Source organism: Sus scrofa, chromosome 2, assembly GCF_000003025.6.
Source record: "Sus scrofa isolate TJ Tabasco breed Duroc chromosome 2, Sscrofa11.1, whole genome shotgun sequence".
Classification (NCBI taxonomy): domain Eukaryota; kingdom Metazoa; phylum Chordata; class Mammalia; order Artiodactyla; family Suidae; genus Sus; species Sus scrofa.
The window spans coordinates 26811463-26837490 of record NC_010444.4 but is presented as its reverse complement, the minus strand read 5'-3'; the positions used below and the strand labels follow the sequence as shown (position 1 = coordinate 26837490).

The 26028-nt window shown below is 45.0% G+C and overlaps 2 protein-coding genes across 4 annotated transcripts in view; both read left to right on the top strand.

The window, feature by feature from the left end:
• Positions 1-6504, top strand: part of CAPRIN1 (cell cycle associated protein 1) — a 44439-nt gene extending 37935 nt beyond the window's left edge. Inside the window, exons 16-19 of the mRNA XM_005661021.3 lie at positions 1083-1277; positions 1776-1876; positions 2279-2342; positions 3888-6504. Of these exons, the coding sequence (XP_005661078.1) occupies positions 1083-1277; positions 1776-1876; positions 2279-2342; positions 3888-3952 (425 nt within the window). The 3' untranslated portion in view covers positions 3953-6504. The remainder of the gene's footprint in view (positions 1-1082; positions 1278-1775; positions 1877-2278; positions 2343-3887) is intronic.
• The window catches only part of NAT10 (N-acetyltransferase 10), a 40889-nt gene continuing 25291 nt past the window's right edge, over positions 10431-26028 (top strand). Inside the window, exons 1-9 of one of the 3 annotated variants that reach the window (XM_003122875.5) lie at positions 10431-10628; positions 12536-12658; positions 13051-13142; positions 16500-16671; positions 18026-18148; positions 19743-19804; positions 21194-21308; positions 21405-21512; positions 24989-25122. In XM_003122875.5, the coding sequence (XP_003122923.1) occupies positions 12551-12658; positions 13051-13142; positions 16500-16671; positions 18026-18148; positions 19743-19804; positions 21194-21308; positions 21405-21512; positions 24989-25122 (914 nt within the window). In that variant the 5' untranslated portion in view covers positions 10431-10628; positions 12536-12550. Of the gene's footprint in view, positions 10629-10665; positions 10840-12533; positions 12659-13050; positions 13143-16499; positions 16672-18025; positions 18149-19742; positions 19805-21193; positions 21309-21404; positions 21513-24988; positions 25123-26028 lie in introns of those variants that run through there. The other 2 variants (XM_005661020.3, XM_021083197.1) reach the window with 2 other exon arrangements.

The window sequence follows — 26028 nt, the reverse complement described above, 5'->3', positions numbered from 1 at the left end:
CCTTTGTTTACAAGTATTTAATTTGGCCCCTGCCAGATCCTGCTATATATCGTGTTTTCTTCCTGTGTGTGCATACCAGCCACAATCACAAGCGCTGTCCTTTCTGAGGACCTTTGAACTTTCTTTTCTTTTTGCCTGAGACTTTCTTCCACTGATGTTTGCATGGCCATGCTTTAAAAGTGTTTGAAATGTGGAGTTCCCGTCGTGGCGCAGTGGTTAACGAATCCGACTAGGAACCACGAGGTTGCGGGTTCGGTCCCTGCCCTTGCTCAGTGGGTTAACGATCCAGTGTTGCCGTGAGCTGTGGTGTAGGTTGCAGACGCGGCTCGGATCCCGCGTTGCTGTGGCTCTGGCATAGGCCAGTGGCTACAGCTCCGATTCGACCCCTAGCCTGGGAACCTCCATATGCCGCGGGAGCGGCCCAAAGAAATAGCAAAAAGACACACACACACACACACACAAAAAAAGTGTTTGAAATGTAATCAGGTATTAAGGTGGGATGTAAGTTGAAGGTTCTGTTCATTTGTTTGTGATTGAGTATCCTACCATATAGCTGCTTAGCTGGGGGAGAGTATGGGTTTTGTATGTTTTAAGTATCAAGGGAATATTAAAAGAATTAGAAAACTACCACTAAGGAGTTTTATAATGAAAAAAAGTTACAAAATGGTAAATGAGTGTATAAATAAAGATCGTTTGATTATTGTGGGTCTCTTGTGTTAATAGACAGATGCCTCTAAAAAGATGTTTAATAATATAGCCTTTCAAGTCATTTGGAAGGATAGGATTGTGTATTTTGAAAGATTTGGAATCATTGTTGGAGAATTTGATTCCCATTAGCTTAGTACAGGAGTAGGAGAAAGAGCCGGGCCTTCATTAGTATGTAGTTTTTCCTTACTGTCAATATGAACACGTAAAGATGTAATTAAACTTCGAGGATACTGTGTAAGACATTTCTTAAACCAGAAAACGTGGGAAAACAAATGTAATGAGCTGTGTGTATGCATGTATGTATTCATGTATGTATGTATACAGCTTTGTGTGTGTGTGTATATATGTATGTATTTTTTTTCTTTCTATTATAGTGGTTGGCACTTACCATGGTTCCCAGGACCAGCCCCATCAAGTGACTGGTAACCACCAGCAGCCTCCCCAGCAGAACACTGGATTTCCACGTAGCAGTCAGCCTTATTACAATAGTCGTGGTGTGTCTCGTGGAGGCTCCCGTGGTGCTAGAGGCTTGATGAATGGATACAGGGGACCTGCTAATGGATTTAGAGGTAAAAAAAAAAAACCCAAAAAACAACTTCATGTTTTTTTCTGATTTGTACAATATATTTCTATGTATTGCACATATTTCTATATGTCATGATTTTTAGGAATAACGTGTATCTGCATTAGCTTCTTAGGTACACATTTTTAGTATGTGTTGAGGTAGTCATTTTAAATTGGCAAAATTGGGACTGAGCTTTTTGTATGTATTAAATCCATATCTACTACTATACTTTAGGGGGAAACTGCTTTCTATAAATTATCAGACCTTATGGAGGTTTTCTTTGTTTTTTCATGTGTATATGCATGGATGGGTGAAAAATTTCATCTATAAGACAACTAAGACTCTAGAAATGTATGAACAGATTGACTCTAGATAGGAATTTAGAAATTAGTTTGAGTAACTAGCATGGCTTACAGTTTTTCATTCTTTCCCTTGGTCAGTATTAAGAAAGTAAAAATTACTTACGAAGATGATAAAATTATTTTCTTGTCCTAAATTTTAGGAGGATATGATGGTTACCGCCCTTCATTCTCTAACACTCCAAACAGTGGTTATACTCAGTCTCAGTTCACTGCTCCCCGGGACTACTCTGGCTATCAGCGGGTAGGTAAAATTGTTTTAAAAGTAGAAATCTGTCCTAAAATATCCCCAATGAAAGGGACTGATGTAGCTGCTTGATGGACTTGAATAACTAATTTGGGACTAGTCTTGTACCTTTGTACAAGATAATTCCTTATTGAAAATGATGACTTGCTTTTTGGTTTCTTGCTTAAATAGGTTTTCATTTAATGGAGTAACAAAAACAATGATATTTAAGAGCAGAGAAATATATGTCATTGATCTCGAGAAGTAACAATTATGGAATAACTTGTAGCAATGCTGTATTTCACTGTTTAAAAGAAAAATAAATCTGTATTCTACAAGCATTAGGCTATAAGAATTAGTGGTAGATGGGTACACGTTAAAAATTATCTTTGCTTCAGTACTAACTAGCTTGTCTTTTAGGACGGATATCAGCAGAATTTCAAGCGAGGCTCTGGGCAGAGTGGACCACGGGGAGCCCCACGAGGTAATATTTTGTGGTGGTGATCCTAGCTCCTAAGTGGAGCTTCTGTTCTGGCCTTGGAAGAGCTGTTCATAGTCTGCATGTAGGTTACATGTTAGGAATACATTTACATTTCCAGACTTGTTGCTAGGGATTAAATGAAATGCTCTGTTTCTAAAACTTATCTTGAACCCAAATTTAATTTTTTGAATGACTTTCTCCCTGTTACCATATAAACTGTCTTGAAAACTAGAAGAACATTTCTCCTCCTCAGAAAAAGTGTTTTTCCAACTGCAAATTATTTTTCAGGTCCTAAAACCTGCTAAATGTTTTTAGGAAGTACTTATTGAAACATTTTTGTAAGACATTTTTGGAATGAGATCAAACATTTATATAAATTTATTATTCCTCTTTTATTTTTCAAACATGCCTATTATATTTTAGGGCCAGAAACCCTTTAATGGCCAGATAAGCCATAGTTACATTTAGAGAACCATTTAGAAGTGATAGAACTAACTGAAATTTTAATGCCTTTTGGACCACTATTAGTGATATAAATGTCAAGTTATTTCTGACTTTTAAGCAAAACCTCCAAAATTCCTAACTTAATAGAAGTATACTTAAAAATTACAGGTTTTAGGAGTTTTTGGTTTTGTCTGTTACCATAGGAAAACTACTTCCTATTTGGGCAGGAAGTCAATCTGTGTAACAATTAGAGACAGCATTTCATATGATCTGATGTTCTAAATGGTTCTCCGATTTGAGGGAGGTTAAATTGAATAGGTTTCCTCTAGATATTGGCCATAACATGTATAAAATGTATATTAAGGAGGAATTACAAAGCACTTTGATTTCAATGCTAGTAGAAACTGGCCAGCAAAAAAAGGTGCATTTAAAAAAAATGGATCACTTGGGAATTACTGACTTGAAGTATCAAAGGATATTTGCATGTGAATGTGGGTTATGTTCTTCTTTCTCATCTTGTAGCATATTCTATGAAAGTTAAGTTGACTGGTAGCTAAAAATCTGTTTTAACAGCATGTAAAAAGTTACTTTATCTGTTACAAGTCATTATACAATTTTGAATGTTCTGTAGTTTCTTTTTAACAGTTTAGGTAATAAGGTCTGTTTTTCATTCTGGTGCTTTTATTAATTTTGATAGTATGATGTTACTTCCTACTGAAATGTAAGCTTAGAGTGTACACTAGAATGTAAGCTCCATGAGAGCAGGTACCTTGTCTGTCTTCACTGCTGTATCTATTTCCAACGCCTGATGACAGTGCCTGGCACATAGTAGGCACTCAATAAATATTTGTTGAATGAATGAATGAATGAGTACTGGTGGAATACTCCATTAGATCTGCTCTTCTTTTAGCTAGAGAACATGAGCAAATTTGCGCATGACAACTTCCAGGACAGGTGAAACTTGAACACTGAAGAATTGACCTCTTAAACCTAATAATGTGGTGACAAGCTGCCCACATGCTTCTTGACTTCAGATGAAAATCTGCTTGAAGGCAAAACAAATAATATTTGAAAGAAAAACCAAATGCCATTTTTGTCTTCTAGGTCGTGGAGGGCCCCCAAGACCCAACAGAGGGATGCCGCAAATGAACACTCAGCAAGTGAATTAATCTGATTCACAGGATTATGTTTAATCGCCAAAAACACACTGGCCAGTGTACCATAATATGTTACCAGAAGAGTTATTATCTATTTGTTCTCCCTTTCAGGAAACATTGTAAAGGGACTGTTTTCATCCCATAAAGACAGGACTACAATTGTCAGCTTTATATTACCTGGATATGGAAGGAAACTATTTTTACTCTGCATGTTCTGTCCTAAGCGTCATCTTGAGCCTTGCACATGATACTCAGATTCCTTACCCTTGCTTAGGAGTAAAACATAATATACTTTATGGAGTGATATCTCCATAGTTATCTGAAGTGGCTTGGAAAAAACAAGATTGACTTTTGACATTGGATAAAATCTACAAATCAGCCCTAAAGTTACTCAGTGGTAATTGACAAAACTAAAATATTTCCCTTGAAAGGAAGATGGAAGGAGTGGAGTGTGGTTTTGGCAGAACAACTGCATTTCACGGCTTTTCCAGTTAAATTGGAGCACTGAACATTTAGATGCATACCAAATTATGCATGGGCCCTTAATCACACAAATAGGGCTGTCTACCAGCCTTAGGCTTTGACACAGCACTATTCATCCTCTGGCCAGACAACTGTGGTTAAAAATACATGTAAATTGCTTTTTTACCAGCTGATAATGTATAAGACAAAGCCAAAGTGCAAAATTAGGCTTTGATTGGCACTTTTTGAAAAATATGCAACAAATAAGGGATGTAATCTGGATGGCCGCTTCTGTACTTAATGTGAAATACTTAGATACCTTTTTGAACACTTAACAGTTTCTTTGACAATGACTTTTGTAAGGATTGGTACTATATATCATTCCTTATGATGTACATTGTCTGTCACTAATCCTTGGATCTTGCTGTATTGTCACCTAAATTGGTACAGGTACTGATGAACGTCTCTAATAGATAATCATAACACTCTTGGTCACATGTTTCTCCTGCAGCCTGAAAGTTTTTGAAAGAAAAAAGATATCAAATGCCTGCTGCTACCACCCTTTTAAATTGCTATCTTTTGAAAAGCACCAGTATGTGTTTTAGATGGTTTCCCTATTTTAGGGAAATGACAGTCAGTAGTTTCAGTTCTGATGGTATAAGCAAACAAATAAAACATGTTTATAAAAGTTGTATCTTGAAACACTGGTGTTCAACAGCTAGCAGCTTATGTGGTTGACCCCATGCAGTTAGAGTTACAAATTTTATGGTTATTTCCAGCAGCTGTTTCTATAGTACTTGCACTTACCTTTTGTCTAACTCTGATTGAATTATCCATTTCTCATGGAGGTATTTATATTCAAAGTGGTGATTACTTCCCTTAGATATATAGGGAGAGTCCTAAGTTTGATGGAGATGGAGAGTTTAGTAAGTTATGTACTATGTTGAAATTTGTGCTAGCAGTTGGAGCACTAGTTCTGTGTGCCTATGAACTTATGCTGCTTTGTTGTATCCCACTTTGACTTCATGGAGAATTAATCCCACCTATTAAGCAAAGGCTACTAAGTTAATGGTATTTTCTGTGCAGAAATTTTGTTTTCAGCCTTTAAAGAATTTTTCCAGTAGGTGCTCAGATACTTAAAAAAAAAAAAGAAAACCCACAAAACTGTTCTCAAACATTCATCAAGAGACAACTGGAGTTTTTGCTGGTTTTGTAACCTACTAAATATATAGGCTATTGAACATTCCACATTCAAAAGTTTTGTAGTGTGGTGGGGAAGGCGGGAGGCGGATTTTCAATGTTTATTTTAAAATAAAATAAGTTCTTGACTTTTCTCATGTGTGGTTGTGGTACATCATATTGGAAGGGTTATCTTTACTTTCGCAAAAAAAATATATCTTCTAGCACCTCCCCTTGTGTGCTTTAAGCAACATCTGCCTGGGATGTACCACAACCATATGTTTGCTGTATTTTAGGGGAATAAAACATTCGTGGTTTACTGGGTAATCCCTAGATGATGTATGCTTACAGTCCTTCTATATAAAAGGACTATATAAAAAACTAAAATTTGCTGTCTGTGTAGAAGATAATTTCATGACATTTAAAATCAAACTTGAAGTAAATAAGTTCTTTATACAGTAATCTCTATGAATCAGTTCAGAGATGGGATGGGGAGAAATGCTTTCTAGTTTTCAAATTTCTATGCATTAGTGCAGATGTGAATGTGTAAAGGTGTTAGTAGTTTGATTATTTCTATGTATGTTTTTAAAGGAATCATTTGTTCTTTTTGAAATATACCTTTTTTTTTTTTGGCATTCTACCATTGCATTCTCAATCGAAAGCTTTTATGCCTCAATTCAGACTATATTTTTTAAAAGAGTGCCTCATTATGGGGCAGAGAACTTTTTAAAAAATCCCATTACGATCTGAGTCTTGGTACTAAGTGTTCTGTATAATATGTGAATACTTGTCCTACCTGCAGAAGGCCTTTTGTTTGGTCAAGTGCATATTCTAGCAGAGTTCAAAGTAAAAGATTGTCATACATGGCACTGTAGCTTCTTGGTATAGCAAGACTCCTTGTATAAAGTACTTTCATAAATGCACAGTATCAATCATCTCATGTGGATAATGAGACTCCTATTTTAAGCTTTAAGGTAGAGTGTCATTGATAACTTTGGTTAGGACAATTTTATTTTCAGATCCTAATATCCTGAAGGAATATGAAAGAGTTTTTCTGATCACTGTATCTTGATATTAAAACAAAATTCGTTAAATATTTTTAATCAGTTAGCTTCTACAGTTCTTTGTCTCCAGTATATATGACTCTGTTATGTGGGAGACTTAACTTGGAGACATGAGAATGTGTGTGATTCTCAGAAGGCTCATTAACTGAGGTGCTCTGTTGACAACCAGTTCATAAAACGTAGAAGGTAGTTGAGCAGTCAGCCTAAGTGTCTTAGGAAATTTGTATTCATTATATCTTCAATAATATATCTTATTAGGGGGAATGGGATACAGGTAAGCAGAGTTAAAATTCTTCATTTCATCTCCAAGCTCCTGAATTCCCATTCCGGTTGAGTTCTTAATTAGCGCTCTTTAAAGTTTTATTGACTATAAGTTATATTTAAAAGAATCAGTTTTGTCCTTGAGCTTATCCCTTCCGAAGAGTTAATGGGGAGGGAAAACTCTCAGGAATATAAAGGTAATTTGTTAAGGCTCATCTCTATACCCTTTCCCATTTTGAATTCTACAAAAATACTGGAAAAGACTAGTGAATGTTTTAAATTAGATTACATCATTAAAATCTGATAACTTATTGTCCTTGAGTGAAGTTTGCTTTAGTTCTTTATACTGTCCCACAAAGTAAGTGGAGAAGTGCTTCTCCTGAGAGGAGGGGGAAAAGCTTAAATCTCTAGTAGCCTTGCCTTACTTACTTGTTAGACGACTACATTTTTCTCAAGCAGGATTTTAATCCTTTACTTTAACAGCTGTTCTGAAGCCTAATCAGTCCTGTGCAGAAGACTGGCTCTTTGAGTGTGAGTAGTGAAAGACCACCTGATTTAGTAAAGTCAGTTTTTTAGTAAAGTCAGTTTTTAGTGTTGTGTTCTTAAAGTGCTGACTTCTTCATATTAGGAAGCCGCTGTGTTACGTCAGCAGACCAAATCTTTATTCAGCAAATTTGGGTACTCTTTGCCTTGCCATCAATGGTGCAAAATCACTATGGTTCCTGTTTCCATTGAATGGTCTTATCAAAGATACTGATGTGATGACACTAAAATATAGTAAATACCATGATGGAGCAACATGGTTGATGATAGGTATTAAGGCCATGATAGGTTATGACCTAGTCAAAGTGATCAGGAAAGACTTGAAAGGGAAGATTAAACCAAGACTTGAGGCTGAGGAGTAGTTAACTAGGTAAAGAAGGAGAGAGAATTGTGTGTCCAAATCCAATCCAGTGACTAAGTTTTTCACTCAAGTGAAAAGAGTATAGATTTATTAGAGCTAGAGATAGGCTGAAGCAACAGATAAGAACTACTATGAACAGTTTTAGAGTTCTATTACATGTTAACTTTAATCTCCATTTAACAGTTGAAAACTCAAGGTTTTTAAGGTGTGTGTATAGAAGGTGGGATTGGGAGGGAGAGAATAGCGGGTCACCTAATAAAACTGCCACTTAAGAACACTCAGTGCAGGAGTTCCCGTCGTGGCACAGTGGTTAATGAATCCGACTAGGAAGGAACCATGAGGTTGTGGGTTCGGTCCCTGCCCTTGCTCAGTGGGTTAACGATCCGGCGTTGCCGTGAGCTGTGGTATAGGTTGCAGACGTGGCTCGGATCCCGAGTTGCTATGGCTCTGGCATAGGCCAGTGGCTGTGGCTCCGATTCGACCCATAGCCTGGGAATCTCCATATGCCGCGGGAGCGGCCCAAAGAAATAGCAAAAAGACGAAAAAAAAAAAAAAACAAAAAAAAAACAGTGCAGTGTTGAGAACAAAATAGACGGGCTAAGAAATGGCTTTTGCAGTAGCCCATGTAAAATTATTACAACGTACAGTGGAGGGTGGTAGTGAATGGATTCTTTGTATTTACTATATGTAAGTGGCTACTGCTCAGTATTGTTGCAGACAATACTATCATTCTTCCCTAGGTGATCTTACCCAATCCCACGACTTTGACTCCAGCCAGCATTTTAGTTGCTTATAAATATCTCTTAAGTCCTAAACTTCCTGAAACAGATTATACTCAGCATCTTGATTGGTATGGCATAAGCATTCCAACTCCATCTCTCAAGGAACCTACATCCAGTTGCTCAGGACAAATACTTTGGATATCATCTTTTGATTTTCTCTCATACCCTGTATCTGTAGTCCTTAATTAGGCAAATCTACATGGTTCTATCTTGAAAATATATTCTGAGTCAGCTAGCACTTGTGACCACCACTGCTATCAGAACAGGTTAACTACAGTAGCTTATAATGGTTTTCTTTCTGCTTGTGCTCTCCTGTAGTGTGTGTATGTATGTATAATACATACTTTGCACAGCAGCCAGAGCTTTTTTTTTTTTCTTTCCCTTTTTAGGGCTGCATCTCTGGAACATAGAGGTTCCCAGGGCAGGGATCATAGTGGAGCTGCCGCTGCTGGCCTACACCACAGCCACAGCAATGCCATATCTCCAACCCACTGAGCGAGGCCAGGGATGGAACCTGCGTCCTCATGGATAATAGTTGGGTTCCTTACCGCTGAGCCATGATGGGAACTCCAGCCAGAGCCTTTTAAGAGGGCAAATCAGATTTTGTCACTTTCCTATTACTCAAACTCCAGTGGTTTACTGTCACACCTAGAGTTAAATTCCAGATCTGACACCCACATGCCCTTTGTTATCTGGCCTAACTTCCCAGTTTTTCCTTTGGTTGCTGTACTCTGGCTATGTTGGCTGCTTTGTGGAGACTTCCCATCGCCAAGTCACTAAGTGTTCAACCTAACGAGTGGGAAGACTTCCCTGAAAGGTTCTTAAGATTCGTTCTTTTAAATTCAGGTCTTTGCACCAGTGTCACCACCTGAATTCTTCCATTTCCCCTCTAAAGAAGCACCCTAGTTTTCCTTGCTGGATGGCTTTTTGTCTTAAAACTTACCGAGATTAAGTTTCACGAAGGGCAGGAATGTTTTGGTCACTTTATCCCTTGTCTCTGACATACTGACATTTCTTTGACATTAAATCAAAAGTTTAATGGTGGGTGTTGGACTAAAATGGTGGTGCTGCTTAGATTTGGAGGTACAGAATTAACGATTTGAGGAGGGAGTTTCAGGAGGGAAGAGGAATGAGTTCAGCTTCATTCTGATTGAGGCATCCAAGAAATGTCAAGCAAACAGTTGGATTCGTTTAAGTTCAGCGATGTGGTTCAAAAACACTAACTGTATAGGTGGCCCTTTAAATCAGCTGCTTGAGCAAATTCGTCGGGGAGGAGGGAGAGGAGGGGAGGTAACTGAAGAACAGAGCTCCAGAGCCGGCTTTCAGAACAGCGGCAGCATTTGACAGCCCAGTAATAGACCTAAGGGGATCTACAAAGTAGAGCAGCCGAATAGGAGAGTAGAAAAACCTATGGAATCCCAGGCAGATCTATGAGGTCATTACCGAGTATGAGGAGGGTCAAGTAAGATGAATGAGATAGGTGTGGAGATCGAGTTTCCTCATCTAGTTACGTTAAAATGGAAAGCTAATTTAAATAACTGACAAAATTACGCACCGATCCAGGAGCGTTTCGCATGAACCACGCTACCTACTGCTGAAAACCCTGGACCACATACCGTGTGCTGCCCCAGACCTATCTGGGCACCTGAGCTCGGCCCAGAGCAGTGACAGACCTGGGCGTGCGGGCGTGTCTGTGCTTATTCTGTCCTACGTAACCAGGGTATCTGACAATGACAAAATACCCCGGCAACACAGCTCTCGCGGGTAGAGACTAATCCGCACAGCCGCAGTTGCTGCAACCCCGCCTCCTGGGTTTCTGACGTCATCACTCAGAGACAGGGTTGCAAGAGGTCCCCTCGCTCGCTGTGGCCGCGCCGTCAATGCGCTGGCGCACGCACCGCCTACCATCGCCTGAGTTGTACCAGTCGGCCGTCAGGCATACGCTGGGGACGGCCGGCTGCTCCTGGTACCGCAGAAGGGGTTCCCACGTGCTTCCGCCTCACTGCTTGTTGGAGTTGGCTGAGGTCGGGGCGCAGGTATCCATCACGGGATGGCGGGGGTCGGTTTCGGGATTGGTGTCCGTGTCCTTCCTGGGCCCGGAGGAGATCGGCTCCAGGATGAACGCTCTGCATCCGTGCTGATACCGGAGCCCGCCGACTGCCTCCCAACCTGGACTCTCCTAGATGAGAGGATCCTCTTCCTCAGTAGGCGGTCACCCTCGGGAATGCTTCTCGAGCGCGTTCACAGGTTGCGTGGCTGATCTCCACCCTCTAGGGACTGTAGCTGAGGTGGGCGGGGGGATGTCGGGGTGAGTGAGTGGGTGACAGCCTTTTGCTTTCCACAGAGCTTGCCCACATTTCCCGATTGCAGCACTGGGCATTGAACTGAGGCAGTTTGATTCTAGATCCTCCTACACCCTTAGCTACTTCGCAATGCTTATTCTTTATATTCTTTATTCAGGACTTGGTTTTGTTTGCCAGTGCACCTAGAATGGTGCCTGGGACATAGACACCGTGTATATGTGTTAGACTAATAGATGAATGAGTGAAAAACAAGTCATCTTCCCCCTCATCCGTTAAGGCTTCCTTGTCCTAGCCCACAGTAATCTAGACTTTCATCAGACCACTGTCTGTAGCTGTTATTTTTACATCTAATTTTGTCTATCTTTAGACAGATTATCCCGCATTTCTTTCTCTTAAGTATTTTCTCCAAGGAAAATGAAAGCTCTTTGAAATCAGGTTCTACTTCTGGGGTTGCCGCTGTAACTAAATCGAGAAGCAATAAGTAGTTGTTGACCGGGGATCTTTGTGTGGCCAGCAACACAACTGATAAGCCAAATCAGATTGGTAAGCTGGAAAGAGTTCAGGTTCTGAAATCAAGGGTACCTGAATAAATCCTGCCTCTGTCACTTTTCCTTGAGTTACTTGAGATTTTATACTTGGTCCTTTCTTTGTAAAATAGGAGTATTGGTTGTGACATAGTGTTTTACAGTAGACAGAACAGCTAAAATCCATAGGTTAGAAGCCCAATTAAGGGAGGATTAAGGTTCAGTTAGTGAGCTTTATTCATGAAATGCAGCAAGCACTGAGGTTTCTAAACATGTCATTATTACTTTTACATTGTAGAGACAATTGAGATTTCAAATGTTTCTCTGATGTATTTATTATGATAATAACATACTGTTTTATCATATGTAATCAAAGTAATTTTTGAAATCTTATCTGTACAGGCTTCAGTCTAGTTTTCCCTCCCTTGAGGAAACAATTGGACATACTCCATCATAGTAATCTATAATATTCAGGGATTTCTTTTCCCTGACTTTGTTAATAATACATGTGAATTTAAAAAACCCCAGAACTCAAAAAAACCCAAACCAAACCAAACCAAAATAAGACTCACTTGTGATCTCACCATCTGTAAATAACTATTTTACAGTTTGGTGGTTTTTTTCCCAGTCTTTTTTTTTTTATTTCCTCTGTGTTTTATGTACATGCATATCCTGCCATGTTATCCTCTAATAAAAGCGTCTATATCCATATCCTTAGATCATTTTTGAAAAAGATTTTGAACAAATAATTTTGGACACTTACCTTATTTTCTCATATGTTCCCATAGATTTCTCATGTATTTTAATCATTTTAATTTTTTTTGGATATTGTTTCTGATTTTTAAAAAACTCCTCCAAACGGGTGGAAATTACAGCTTCCCTGTTGACTTCCCATGCCGAGGGAACATTTTCTTTGCCTTCCAAACTTAGTTTCCCAATTTAAAAAATGAGGCCGATGTATTCCCTAGGGATCTATTTGAGGGTTAAATAAGATAATACTTATAAGTGTGCCGTGTAGGCCCTAGCCCCACAAGAGGCAGCCAGCTGATGTTCCTTATCCACAACCTGGATGCAAAATGTTCATGCCACGTTGTGTTTCCATTCTTTCTGCTATAGTGACAGTTTTTCACCATGCATCGGAAGAAAGTGGATAACCGGATCCGGATTCTCATTGAGAATGGGGTAGCTGAGCGGCAAAGGTCTCTCTTTGTTGTGGTTGGAGATCGAGGAAAGGATCAGGTAAGACCTGGCAAACGCTTCCTGACTTACTCTGTGTCCTGTCCCAAAGAGTCAGCATGTTACAGACCCTCCGGGGTTTCACAAATAATGATATTAGGGTCCCTTTGACTGGTTTTCTTTAAGTGAAATGCCTAGTGGGAACATTCCTTTCTATCTTGGAAGTGATAAATACTCTATATTTGGAATTATTAACAGAGAGGTTAACAGCTTTTGATACCTGGGCTGGTGGACTGAGTGTAAGGGTTAGTGTCTGTGACCTTCCTTCTAGTCTCAACCTGTGCTCTTGGCCTGACTCTCAGTTTATTTTCCACGCCTGTCAAATGAAGTCTTGGGTCTGGCAGTCCTGAAGGTCCGTTTTGGCCCTGAGATTCTGTGGCTTTTTTCTTTGGCAGGTGGTCATACTCCATCACATGCTGTCCAAAGCAACTGTGAGGGCGCGGCCTTCAGTGCTGTGGTGTTATAAGAAGGAGCTGGGGTTTAGCAGGTAAGCTTGGCCCTTTGCGTGTCCAGTACCACATCCCATTCCTGCTCGGGAGTTAAATGCTAGGAAACCATTCCTCGACATGGATTGTCAGGGGTCGTCAGTGAAGGTGCTATCTGTGGACCCTTCCAGTAGAGAAAATAATAGAGCTGATGTCCTTTCTTCATTCCTGACAATAAATTTCAAATCCTTTTCATGCTCTTTAAGTTCCCGGCCCAATTCCTTGCTCCCTGCATGTGATTTTTCTTCTTAGTTTTCTCAACTGATCAGGCCCTTTTCATGCAAGTTCCTTCAATTGCTCTTGGAAGTCACTGGCCACCTGATGTCTGATGCAACAGTTTTTCTTCCTCTTTCTCCTTCTTTTCAGAGCTCATCCTTTACTAGTCCACTACTGTTTTGTTTTGTTTCTTTTGTTTTTTTTTTAAGGCCTGTACCCATGGGAGTTCCCAGGCTAGGGGTCACATCAGAGCTATAGCCACAGAATAGCTATATGCCACAGCCACAGCAATGCCAGATCCAAGCTGCATCTTTGACCTACACCACAGCTCATGGCAATGCTAGATCCTTAACCCACTGAGCGAGCCCAGGGATCAAACCGGAATCCTCATGGATACTAGTCAGGTTCATTACCACCGAGCTACAATGGAAACTCCATCACTACTGTTTTTGACCATTGGCTCGTCTTATTTTTTGAAGCTATGGAACTTACGACTTCTTACAGTAAACAGCTGACCTCCAACACAAACACACTTAGGCACAAAGGGAATGTATTAAAGTACAGTTGACCCTTGAACAATGTGGGTTTGAACTGAAAGGGTCCACTAAACACCTGGATGTTTTTCAGTAGTAAATACTCTAGTATTTAATCCTGTGGGATTCTGTCCTTGGGCCTCTTCTCCCTCTTTTGTCCCCAGATGCTTTGTCTCTGGGGTGGAGCCTGAGATCGTGTCTCAGCTCTGGCTGCTCTCTGCTGTGGTGAAACCCCCTGCCCTCGCCCTCTCCGTCCTCACCCACTGAGATGCTTCCCACTTTTCAGGGCTTTCCTCCTTCAGGAAGCTTTTCCTAAGTCCCTCAGTCATAGCACATGACCCCTCTGCCCTCTTCAGCTCCTGTCTTCTCTTATAGTGCTTGTCACCTTACCTTCTCCCTCTGGACAGAGTCTCTTGACCATTGGCCTTTTTTTGGTCTTTTCAGGGCCGCACCTACAGCAAAGGGAAGTTCCCAGGCTAGGGGCTGAATCCAAGCTACAGCTGCCGGCCTACACCTCAGCCATAGTAATGCCACATCTGAACCGCATCTTTGACATGTCAAAGCTTGTGGCGATGCTGGTTCCTTAACCCACTGAGTGAGGCCAGGGATCGAACCTGCATTTTCACAGACACTATGTTGGGTCTTTAACCCGCTGAGCCACAGTGGGATCTCCAACCACTGGCCTTTTTTTGACTTCCATTTAGTGAAGAGGCCTCTCCTACTTATCGTTATATTTTCCTATTTTCAAATAATCTGACGTGTTTGTAGCTCAGTTAATATCTGTTGACTTGAATGTGGTATTAACAGGCTCTAAAGTTATTTTAATTTTATTTAAGTACCAAAGGCTAAATTTGATTAGTTCCTATCCTTTGGTCTTAAAGAGACTTGATTCTGCCTAAAAGAAACTAAATTTTTTGGTAAATAGTTTTGCCTTCTTAAAGAAATTATAAAAGCTTTATTATAAGAAATATGAAAAATACGGAAAAATCACAAAGGTGAAAGTAAAAAGCACACTTATGCTTTGTAACCATTTAATGATATGTCGCTATTATGTGGCTTTAAACCATAATTGGCATATTCTTTCATAGTTGGGCAGGTAGGCATTTTAAATACAGAGTGAAAATAAGGCCTGTTGCACATCAGCAGAATTGTAAGTTTCTGGGGCTTCTGATTCCCACTGCTGTTCAGTTTGATGTCAGATGGGTATAGAATCAGGCAGTTGAAAGTGTTCTGGACACATTTTCAGTTCAGTGAATTCAGATGGATGCACAAGTAGGCAGTTGACAGTGTTCTGGGCAGATAGGCCTTTCAAACTTACCCCATGTGATTTCACTTTAAAATTCTCTTCTGGAGTTCCCTGGTGGCTCAGTGGGTTAAGGATTGAGCATTGATCCTGCTGTGGCTCTGGTCACAGCTATGACATTGGTTCATTCCCTGGCCTGGGAACTTCTGCATGCTTGTAGGCACAACCGAAAAAAGAAAAAATCTCTTCTGAGCCATCTGTAGCTCTCCTGCCACTGTCTTGATGTGGCAGAGCATCAGGTTCAAGCTGATGCTAAGGCATGAACCAGAGGGGCCGTGGAAGTCAACTCGCCTAGATGCCTGGAGGGAGGCCTGGCAGGGAAGGCCTTGGTTCTAGCTATTCAGTTGGAGAACTGTGATACAATTTTGGTCAGCTCTGATCCTCGATTCTAGAGTTTTCTTCTTTTCTGTGAAAGAATTCATCAACAGTTGGGTATATTAAGAGGTCGTTTTTGGTTTTTTTTTGTCTTTTTGTCTTTTTAGGGTCACACCTGCGGCACATGGAGGTTCCCAGGCTAGGGGTCGAATTGGAGCTGTAGCTGCCGGACTTTGCCACAGCCACAGCATTGTTGGATCTGAGCCACATCTTCGACCTACACCACAGCACATGGCAATGCCAGATCCTTAACTCACTGAGCAAGGCCAGGGATCAAATTTGTATCCTCATGGATACTAGTTGGGTTCCTTAACCACTGAGCCACGATGGGAACTCCAAGAATTTTTTAAGTAAGAAAAGTTCGGAGATCTTTGAGAGATATCCACATTTCTTTTCAACCCTTATATCTTCTAAAAGTATTGTCTTGGCTTAGAGCTGCCCTGGAAGACCTGATCCCACAGTCTGGGAAGGAAGTGGATGATTCATTTAGGAAAAATGAATAGAGTAACCTGCCATCATGATGCTCTCCCAGGTCCTCTGGGAAGCCGTGCCGTGTGGTTGAAGCATGGGCTTGAGACTGAGGTAAAGAGGCCACCAAGGTGCGGTTTCAAGCTCTGGCCAAATGCGAGGTTTGGGGACTCCCATTACCCTTTTTGTAAAGCGAATTGCCTGGTAAAGGTGAGAGCAGAATGGCAGGGTTCCCACACAGACCTAGCACCCTCTCCCTCTGAAGCCCATCCTCTGAACCACTCTGCCCTAATGCCTCTGGGTTTCCTTTACCTTTGAGGCCAGGGGATCAGCCCCATGATTTCCGAGTTCCCTGCTAGCTCCAGAAGTCCAGGGGAGGTGATCACTGAGCCTATCCCCTGTTCCCAACTCTAGCCTCTCTGGTTAACTGGCTCTCATGGGGTGGGGGGGGGTGGTGATTGCAGTCATCGGAAGAAAAGAATGCGACAGCTGCAGAAAAAAATAAAGAACGGGACGCTGAACATCAAGCAAGATGACCCCTTTGAACTCTTCGTAGCCGCCACAAACATTCGCTACTGCTACTACAACGAGACCCACAAGATCCTGGGCAATACTTTTGGCATGTGTGTTCTGCAGGTGGGTGCCCTCCCCCAGGCTGCGGCGACTCAGCACTGTGGGGGCTCCGTCTGCCTGGCTTCCCGGAGAACAGGTGGACAGCTCCTCCGCCCACTGTCAGTGGGCCGCTTGGCCACCTCCCGCAGGAGCCTAACTCACCCCACATGAAAAGAACCTTTTCCACCTAAAGCAGCACTTGCCTAGAGGTTGTTTTAACCACCTGGGTACAGACCTGTGTCCAGACCCGTGTTCTCTCACATCCTATCTGGACCTAACACGCACCCGCACACGCCCACAGTCCTAAAAGTCGCTTCACTTTCCCCCCCTCAGAGAACTACCTGGTGCATTTTTTCACTGGTATGTATTTTTTCTTGCCTGGCACATTAAAAGTTCCACCGTTTTCTTTGTTTTAAACTCTGGTGACCTTTGTTTTCCTCTTTGATTCTTTGATACCTGTAACAGCCCAGCCCCCATAGAAAGAAGACATTTAAGCACAAATACTCTGTAGTTATACCATATGCATGCACTACTGTGATGCCATGCATTATGAAATGTACCTTATAAAATATAAGAAATGAGGTAGACATTTTTGAACAAATTTTCGGTTTTTTCCTTCTGTATTTCAGTGGGTTGTCCATGCGTTGCTGGCCCACATCCCATTTGAAAAGAGCACTTTGCCTGTTCTCACCTGATCACTGGTGCTGTGATGATGACTCCTTTAGGCAGTGGCTCCCCCATGTGGTGCAGTTTTGTCAAAACAGTTTGGATTTGTGAACATAGCAAAGAATCAATGTGAGATATATCTGAAATTCAAGTATGAATCAACGATGATTGGAGGACTTCTTTCCAAATTAGGTTTTATCAGAGATTATGAGGGACATTTTGAGATAAAAAACCAGGTGCACCAGGCCTGGGCTGTCCTCTGGGGTCCCCTAGTAAGGGACCCTGTGTGTGTGTGTCCTGGTGAGTTGGGTAGGGGGTATGGCCTTGACTTTGCTCTAAGCCCTCCTTGTACCTTATCACCTAGCCCTCGATTGAGCGTCCCTGTAGGTGCTCTTTGTTTTTTTTGTTTTTTTCTGTCTTTTTGCCTTTTCTAGGGCCGCTCCTGCCGCACATGGAGGTTCCCAGATTAGGGTTTGAATCGGAGCCGTAGCCACCAGCCTACACCAGAGCCACAGCAGCGTGGGATCCGAGCCACGTCTGCAACCTACACCACAGCTCATGACAATGCCGGGTCCTTAACCCACTGAGCAAGGCCAGGGACCGAACCCGCAACCTCATGGTTCCTAGTCGGATTTGTTAACCACTGCGCCACGACGGGAACTCCTAGGTGCTCTTTTTATAACCAGCTGATTCTAAGGTCTCCTACTTCCAGGATTTTGAAGCTCTGACTCCCAACTTGCTGGCCAGGACTGTGGAGACCGTGGAAGGCGGTGGGCTGGTGGTTATCCTCCTCCGGACCATGAATTCACTCAAGCAGTTGTACACGATGACCATGGTCAGTGTCTGGTTTTCTAACTTGACTGTGGGGATTCGAGTCAACCTGTGTTTTTGCTGTAGGCTGCTTCCTTTTAAAAATTTTTATTGAGCAGCTCCAGGGAGTGGTTAACAGTCTCTGGGCTGGGAGTGCTTTGACTGCAGTGAATGAGAAAGTGACTGCACAGAAACCTCAGTGGCCCTGAATGTGCCTAGGAACCTCAGAATCGTGCCTTTGCTTTCAGGCATTTGCAGCTTCTACACCAGCGAGATTCAGATGTGAGGCAGCTGTTGTGTAGTTAAATTTCTAAAATAGTATATTCCACAGAGAGCCAGGCCAGTGGCTAAGTCTGAGTACCACAGAAAGGGGACCATGCACAGACGTCCTCACGGCCCTCCTCCCAGTGGCTGATGAAGGAACACGACCGTCGCACTCCCAGATTGGCACGAACTTCGACTCTGGGAGCTTGGTGTGGGGAAAATTTTTCTCCTGTGGCTGGGGGTAGGGATGTGTCTGACTGGATGCAAAGCTGGTCTCTGACTCATCGGTTCTGCCACGTGGGTGTTCTGAGTGGCAGGTTTTGAGCCATGTCCACAGCCAGCTGCTCGGGAGCTGTTGGGATTGACCTCAGGGTTTCATGAGCTGTGGTCATCTGGTGAAATGGACTTTCCTCAAATCTTAATGCCTGTTTCCTGTCACCACCCTTTGTGTCACCTCACCACACAGCCCCTCTGGGCTCCTCGGAGTCCTCAGCCATGCCCTCTCCCCTCAGTGTGCTGTCACCCAAGGGCCGTCACAGCTCTGTTCCCGTGGGGACATCTGCCTGGCTCACTTCCTCACCGCCTCCAGCCCCTGCCGAGACACCACCTCCTCAGGGAGCCCTCCCTCACCCCCTGCGGAGAATACATCACCCCTTAACCTGTTTCATTTTTCTTCAAAGCATGTTATGGCCACCCAGAGTTACCCACGTGTCTGTTTCTTGTCTGGCTTCCTGTGCTCGTCTCCAAACTTCCTGGGAGCAGGGACTTACTTTCCTCTCCCGTATGTTCCCTGATCCTGGAAGAGTGCCCAGCCTTTAGCAAGCCCTGCTTAAACATCTGAATGGATGATTGTCTGGGCCCTTGTCACTCTGTTCTTCCTCCCTCTCATCCCCTCAGATGGCCTTCCCTCACTACTCTGTGTAAGTGCCCCCCTATTGGCTGTCACTGCACCCTGCTTTTCATTCATAGTGTTTGCCAAAATCTGTATCTGTTTGTCTCCGTCCAACCATTTGACTGTAAGCTCCGTGGGGCTGGGGCTCGGGCTCATGGTTTACTAAATACCACTGTGCACGCAGCTTGTGGGCATGTGCAGTAATTGAACGAATGAATGTGTCTCATGATGCTGGATAAAACAGGAAAAGTCAAAGACGAGGCGAGGGGATGTTGGTGTGAAAAAAAAACATTGCGTTGATGTCTGATCCCAGCTCCAGACATTGCATTTGGCCAGTTTAGTGCAGCAGGTAAGGCAGGATTTTGTTTCTGGCAGCATTGCTGGTGCCTCTTTTATCCTGTGGTTGCTCGATGGGACTTCATCGCAGTCGGGTGCCTTTGGTAATGGACGTCATCTCTTTTAGGACGTGCATTCGAGATACAGGACCGAGGCCCATCAGGATGTGGTGGGAAGATTTAACGAGAGGTGGGTCTGGAGCACATTTCTCATTTCCTCTACCGTGGGGAGCCCCAGTGGGAGGAATAGTTTCATCCTGGACCCAGCTGAAAGCTGCGCTCTGTCTGAGGGCAGGTAGTACTGGACCCCAGGTGCCGAGACTGCTGACAGCAGCGGTAGTCGTGGAGCTAACTGGACGCAGGAGACTGAGTGGAAAGCTGGGGCCTGGATTCTCTCTTGCTTCTGGCCCTCACCAGATTGCTCTCCCACGCTGGCTCTTAGCCTGTGCATCTGTCAGAGGGGTGATTTGTCTGGCTCACTCCTTCCCCAAAGGTGTTTCACAGAAAGAACACTGGTGTCTGAGAAGGGCCTGGTGACAAAAGGGTTTCCTGGTTCAAGTTGTCTGGGAAATGCTGATACGGTTTTTCTTTTACAAAGATGCACGTTAGCCTCTTGTAGCCTCCGAAAAGTCCTGCAGCACCAGGGACCCCGCCGAGCCCCTTTGAGGGAACACCAGTTAGCCACATGTGAAACGCCTTAGGGAGGAAGAAGCTGTGGCCTGCGTAGGTGGTGCTCAGCCAGAGCAGGTTTGCCCCTGGGGAGCCTCACCAATGTCCAGAGACATCCTGATGTGGGTGTCCTGGGGGAGAAGGGGTGTTGCTGGAGGGGAGAGGACAGGGATGCTGCTGAGCAGCTTACAAGGCACCGCAAAGCCCCTCCAACAAAGAATTACCTGCTCCAGACTGTCAGTCGTGCTGAGGTTTCGCAGTGCTGGCCTCGGTGAGCATTTCTGATTTCACCCCCCAACCCCATGCTGCTCAGTAGGAGTGGGCCTGGAGGTAGCCCAGGGCTTCTGGATGGAAGCGAAGCCTGTGAAGGTAGAGTGTGCGAGGCCCTTTTCTTGCAGTTGTGGGAGAAGCTTGGATTTTACAGCCAAAGATGTTTTTCCACACTCAAAAATGTTTGTGTCATAGGGCTAAAGGGAGCTTTCCTCCCCACCCTTTATTTTGTCCTCCTCGTGGAAGAAAGTCAGTCCATTGGTATATATGCTTGTTTGTTTCCCTGTGTGGCTGCTGAGCCTCTGCGGGTGGGGTTGGAGTTCCCCACTTCAGGGAGCTGGAGCGTGAGCCGGGGAGGGTGTGGAAGGGCCCGGGACCCTGGGAGCAGCAGCTTCTGCACCGTAGGAGCCCTTGTGCTCAGTCTCTTAAGCGAGTTCCCGTTTTCTTGTTCACTGTGTCAAGCCTGTTGGAGCACCTTCTGCAGGAGGCTGGAAGTCATCTGGCCCTGCTGTCCAGCTGGTTTTGGCTGGCTCCCGCTTTTTTAGAGACGTGGAGCTAGATAATTTTCTTGGAGAAAAGCCTCTCCCTTGGGGTGTAGACGTTGCCCCCGGCCCCTCACGACGGTGGTTTTGTTTCTCAGATTTATCCTTTCTCTGGCCTCGTGTAAGAAGTGTCTCGTCATCGACGACCAGCTCAACATCCTGCCCATCTCCTCCCACGCCGCCAGCATCGAGGCCCTACCTCCCCAGACCCCGGTGAGCCGCCCCGGGGTCCGGGAATCTGGGAGAGGCCGCGCTTTCTGTGCTCACCTCCGGTGGCAGCGGCCAACCTTCTCCTCTCCTTTGTGGTAGGATGAGAGTCTTGGTCCTTCTGACCTGGAGCTGAAGGAGCTGAAGGAGAGCTTGCAGGACACCCAGCCCGTGGGCGTGCTGGTGGACTGCTGCAGGACCCTAGACCAGGTGAGTGTGGCGTCCGAACACCCCCACGGAGCAGCACGGCGGGAAGACAGCAGGCAGAAAGCAGGAACTGAGTTTGGACAGCTTGAGGCTTGGCTCCTGTCTGGGGAAAGAAGGAGCCTTTTCTGGCTCACGCTCAGGCAGGCGGTAGCTGCAGGGGTTCACAGCAGAGATCTGCTGCTCGCCTCCCCCCTTCCCCTTCCCCCGGGTTTACAGTCCCGCGAGCTGGGTGCTGGGGCACAGGGGTAACATTTAAAGAGGAGCTCCTCCAGCACTCCAGAGGGTGATGTACCTATGTGCTTTAAGTTTTGATGCCATAAGTGAGGACAGCTGGAGGCCCCTGTTCCAGGGTGAGGTCTGATGAAGGAGGCTGTGCACTCGATCTCCAGATTCGGACAGCAGATCGGGTAGGAGCTGCCAGGATGCACGTATGTGCTCCCTGAAGTGGCAAGGGCTGGTAAACCTGGCTTCTCCGCTGCTTCCTGGGCAGTGATGGGAACTGAATGGCCATGGCCCAGAGGCTTGCATGCTGTCAGATGTGTTCGGGGTTCCGGTCCAGCCTGAGCCAGACAAACAGCCTGGGCTCAGCGCTGGGCTCTTCCCTCCTGATGGAAAACAGCTGCAGTGATGCCGCCCACTCGGGCCTCAGTCTGGTTTCCCGTTACATTCTGGAAATAGGATCACCAGCTACAAAGCTCTCTCTGCGGCAGAGGCTGCAGGCTCTAGGCTGCTTTCAGCCACTTCCTGGTACCTTCTTCATCATCAGAGAGAGGGAATGAGAGAGGTTGCAGAAAGGGCAGAAGAGGGGAAAACTGCAATGCAGTAGTAGTATTACAAGGAAATAAATAGCCCGTGGCAAAAAAAAAAAAGCACCCAACAACAACAGCAACAAAAAGACCAGAAAGTACGAAAGTGTGCATCAGAGATAGAAAAGTGTTCCTGCTTGGCCGTCCCCCTCTGCGGAGACAGTTGTTATTGATGGTTTATTGTCTGTCTTTCTGGAACTTTTTCTATGCATATAAATGGATATTTTAAACATCTACGAAGGGATCACACTGTACAGAGCGTAACTGGTCCCCATTGGCTTGAGTCCAGCTTTTCTGCTATTATAAGCAATGTCGTTAGGACATTCTTACAGATACAGATCTGGGGGCACTAGTTTCCAGGAGAATTGTGGGGTTAGAGTTCGTGTGTATTAAAATGCGTGGAACCCCCACCAGTGTATGAAAAGGCCTTATTCTCTGCAGTCTTGCCAACACTGGGTACTCTTTTTTGCTTTTTAGGGCCGCACCCATGGCGTATGGAGGTTCCCAGGCTTGGGGTCCAAATGGAGCGACAGCTGCCAGCCTACACCACAGCCACAGCAACACCAGATCTGAGCCGTGTCTGTGACCTACACCACAGCTCATGGCAATGCCAGATCCTTAACCCACTGAGCAAGGCCAGGGAGTGAACACGCAGCCTCATGGTTCCTGGTCAGATTCGTTTCCGCTGCGCCATGGTGGGAACTCCAACTCTGGGTACTCTTAAACTTGCAAGTCTTTACCATTCTGATATAGGAACACAGGATCATTGTTTCAATTTGTGTTGCTTTAGTTATGAGAGAAGCAGGTACCTTTTTCTTAGAATTACTGGTCATCTGTTTCACTTGATTTTGTAAACCAGCCTGCTTTGCTTCTTTGTATTGTTTTTTGACTTTAGGCTATTTTAGAATGAAGTTTTTAGTCCAGACTTCATACCCTTTTATCATATTAGTGGATACTTCTAGTTATGTTTTAAACTTTTCCGTTCTAAAGCAAACTACAAATGACACAATACAGCATTCAGCAAAGGCCAAGTTAAGACAAGTAGGATCTGGGTTCCCCCCCGAGTGTTTCCATCTGGAGAGACTCCAGCTTCTCGAAGCCTCTCTCCTTTCTTCCCTTCCATCTGCCTGGGCCTGAGTCTCATCAGGATCTTCTAAGTGTCACTACTTGGTCGAGTCCAGCAGCTTCTTTAGGACTGGACAGGCCAGGCTGGACCATCAGGTCTTCTGCCCAGTCTCATGGCCTGTTCCCAGGGCAGATCCCACTTGGGGAACAGAGTTTGGCCCTGGAGTAGTATGTGGTCCCTGCTCTCATTCAGCAGTGTTGACACCTTGTTTCCTTTTGGGGGGCCGGGCACCCCTCCAGGCCCAGGGCTCAGCAGTGAGCAAGTGAGATACACCTGCTTTATGGGCTTACATTCTGGTGGGATGAGGCAGGCAGAGAATCAAGGCAACTAGCGAATCCTCTGGTGCAGAGGGAGGCGCTATGTAGATAGAGAAGCATGAAGACCAGCAGGGAAGGGCAGGGAGTCCCTGGAGGAAGAGGGGCTGCAGGTGCACATGTGGTCAGGGAGGGCCTCGTCGAGAAGGTGACATTTGAGCAGGCTTGAAGCAGTTGAGAAACGAGCCCTGTGGCTCTGTGTAGGGAGCGTGCTCCTGATGGAGGGCTCGCCAGGTACACAGGCCTGAAGTAGGAGTGTACCTGGTGTGCCCGAGCACTTGCACAGAGGCTGATGCTCAAGCAGAGCGAGTGGATGAGGGAAGGAGGAGATGGTGGAGGTCTGGCAGTGCGGGCCTGGGGCTTACACTGCGAGGTGGGGTCGGCTGAGAGTTTTTTGCTTAGGGTCTCAGCATAGCTGCCAGAGGGTTATCTGGGCTTCATTTAAAAATTAATTAATTAATTAATTAATTCCAGTTATCTTTTGTTCTTGTTTTCTTTAACAAATAATTTATTTGCTTATTCAGTTGAAGGACTGCCTTGTGCTTCTTGAAGCCATATTCGTAGACCCCTGCCCCCCCCCGCCCCCAGGCTTAATTTGAAAAGCATCCCTCTGGCTGCTGTATTTATTGTGCTGGGTCTAGATTATAAGGGAAGGAAGGTGGGGGCAAGGAAGACAAACGAGGAGGCTGCTGGAATCATGGAGGCAAGACTGGCTGGCAGCCTGGACCAGGGCGCTGGAGGAAGGAGGATGGTGAGGGAAGTAGGGTTTTTGTGATTTGGAGGTGGTATAGACAGGGTTTGCTGATGAATCCGGGACGGGCTTCCGGCCTGAACAGTTGGACAGTTAACTGGGGAAGGTCATAGGTGGAGGAGGATTGAGGGGACATTGAGGGACATTCGATGTTCAGGGTGAAGTTTGAGACGTCTCGTCTGTTAGACGTAGAGGTGGAAAGCGGGGCCGTTGTGTATGTGTATGAGTCTGGCCTGCGGGGGAGAGGTCTGGCTGGGCATGTGAATTTGGGGGTTGTCAGCGTCTAACTGGTGTTGAAAGCCTTGAGAGCAGGAGATGACCAAGGGCGTGAGAGTCCCAGTGCTGGGCCTTGCTTTCTGGTCTGTAAGCACTGCCCCCCTTGGTTTAGCTTTGGTGTCACCTGACTTCTCTGCGGTGAAGGTGGCCGATGGCTGGACCTTGGCCTTTCTCAAAGCTCACCTAGTGTGTTTCTCTTCCCACAGGCCAAAGCTGTCTTAAAATTCATCGAGGGCATCTCTGAAAAGACCCTGAGGAGTACTGTGGCGCTCACAGCTGCCCGAGGAAGGGGAAAATCTGCAGCCCTGGGATTGGCCATCGCTGGGGCGGTGGCTTTCGGGTAAGGGTCCCCCATCTTCAGGCCCCCTGGGCTCTGTGGGAGCAGCGTGCGGGAGCAGCGGTCCGGGGACAGCGAGACTGTTCCTGGGTCTGAGTGAACTCCTGTGTGATTTCTCTAGGACTTGGGTTCCTGTCTAGAAACAGCAATACCGTTTCCCCCCCCAAAGCCCCAAAGATGCACATATACACGTGAGGGCACACCGGGGCCTTTGTGATCATTATTTAGAGTTGAGCAAACACACAAGCGCAAAGACATCGAGGGTTCAGATGAGGGGGCTTGAAAGCTTAGGAGAGGCGCATGGCATGACCAGCCTTGCTTACTGAGAAGAGTACACATAGGACATTTTGGTGATTTTGATCAATAGAAGATGTTTGCTTCTGAGGAGCTGCCTTTTGAGTGTGATGTTCCTTTCAGTTCTTTTGTCCTGGGTGGGAGATTTATGCAGCTGCCAGGAGAGCATGTGTTTCCAGCTTTGCAGACATAAATAGTAGATCTAGAATTTACCACGTCTTCCTGTGTGCATTGTCTTCCTTGGTGCTCCTAATAGCAAAGTTAGCATTTCCCAGAGGGATGAACCCAGGGAGTTTCAGTGGCTCACCCAAGAAGCCCCAAGGCAGTGCTGGTAGCGCTGGAGCCAAGCTCAGCTTCTGCTTCCTAGTTCTTTGTTCCTCTCTCGGCTCCAGCCTCACCCCTCAGCCATTAGCATCCTTTATACTGAACCCTCGAAGGTTCACCCCCGCCTTGGCCTGAGCATGACTGAGCACCTTGGCTTCACAGTTTGAAACCCTCTCAGCACAGCTAGTGGTGAAAGGGCAGCTGGCTCATGTTTCCGTGTGCAGGACTGAGGGCGGCAAGCCAGCCCTGACCCTTAGGGCCTGGTCCCCGCCGCACCCTCAGTGGTGCACA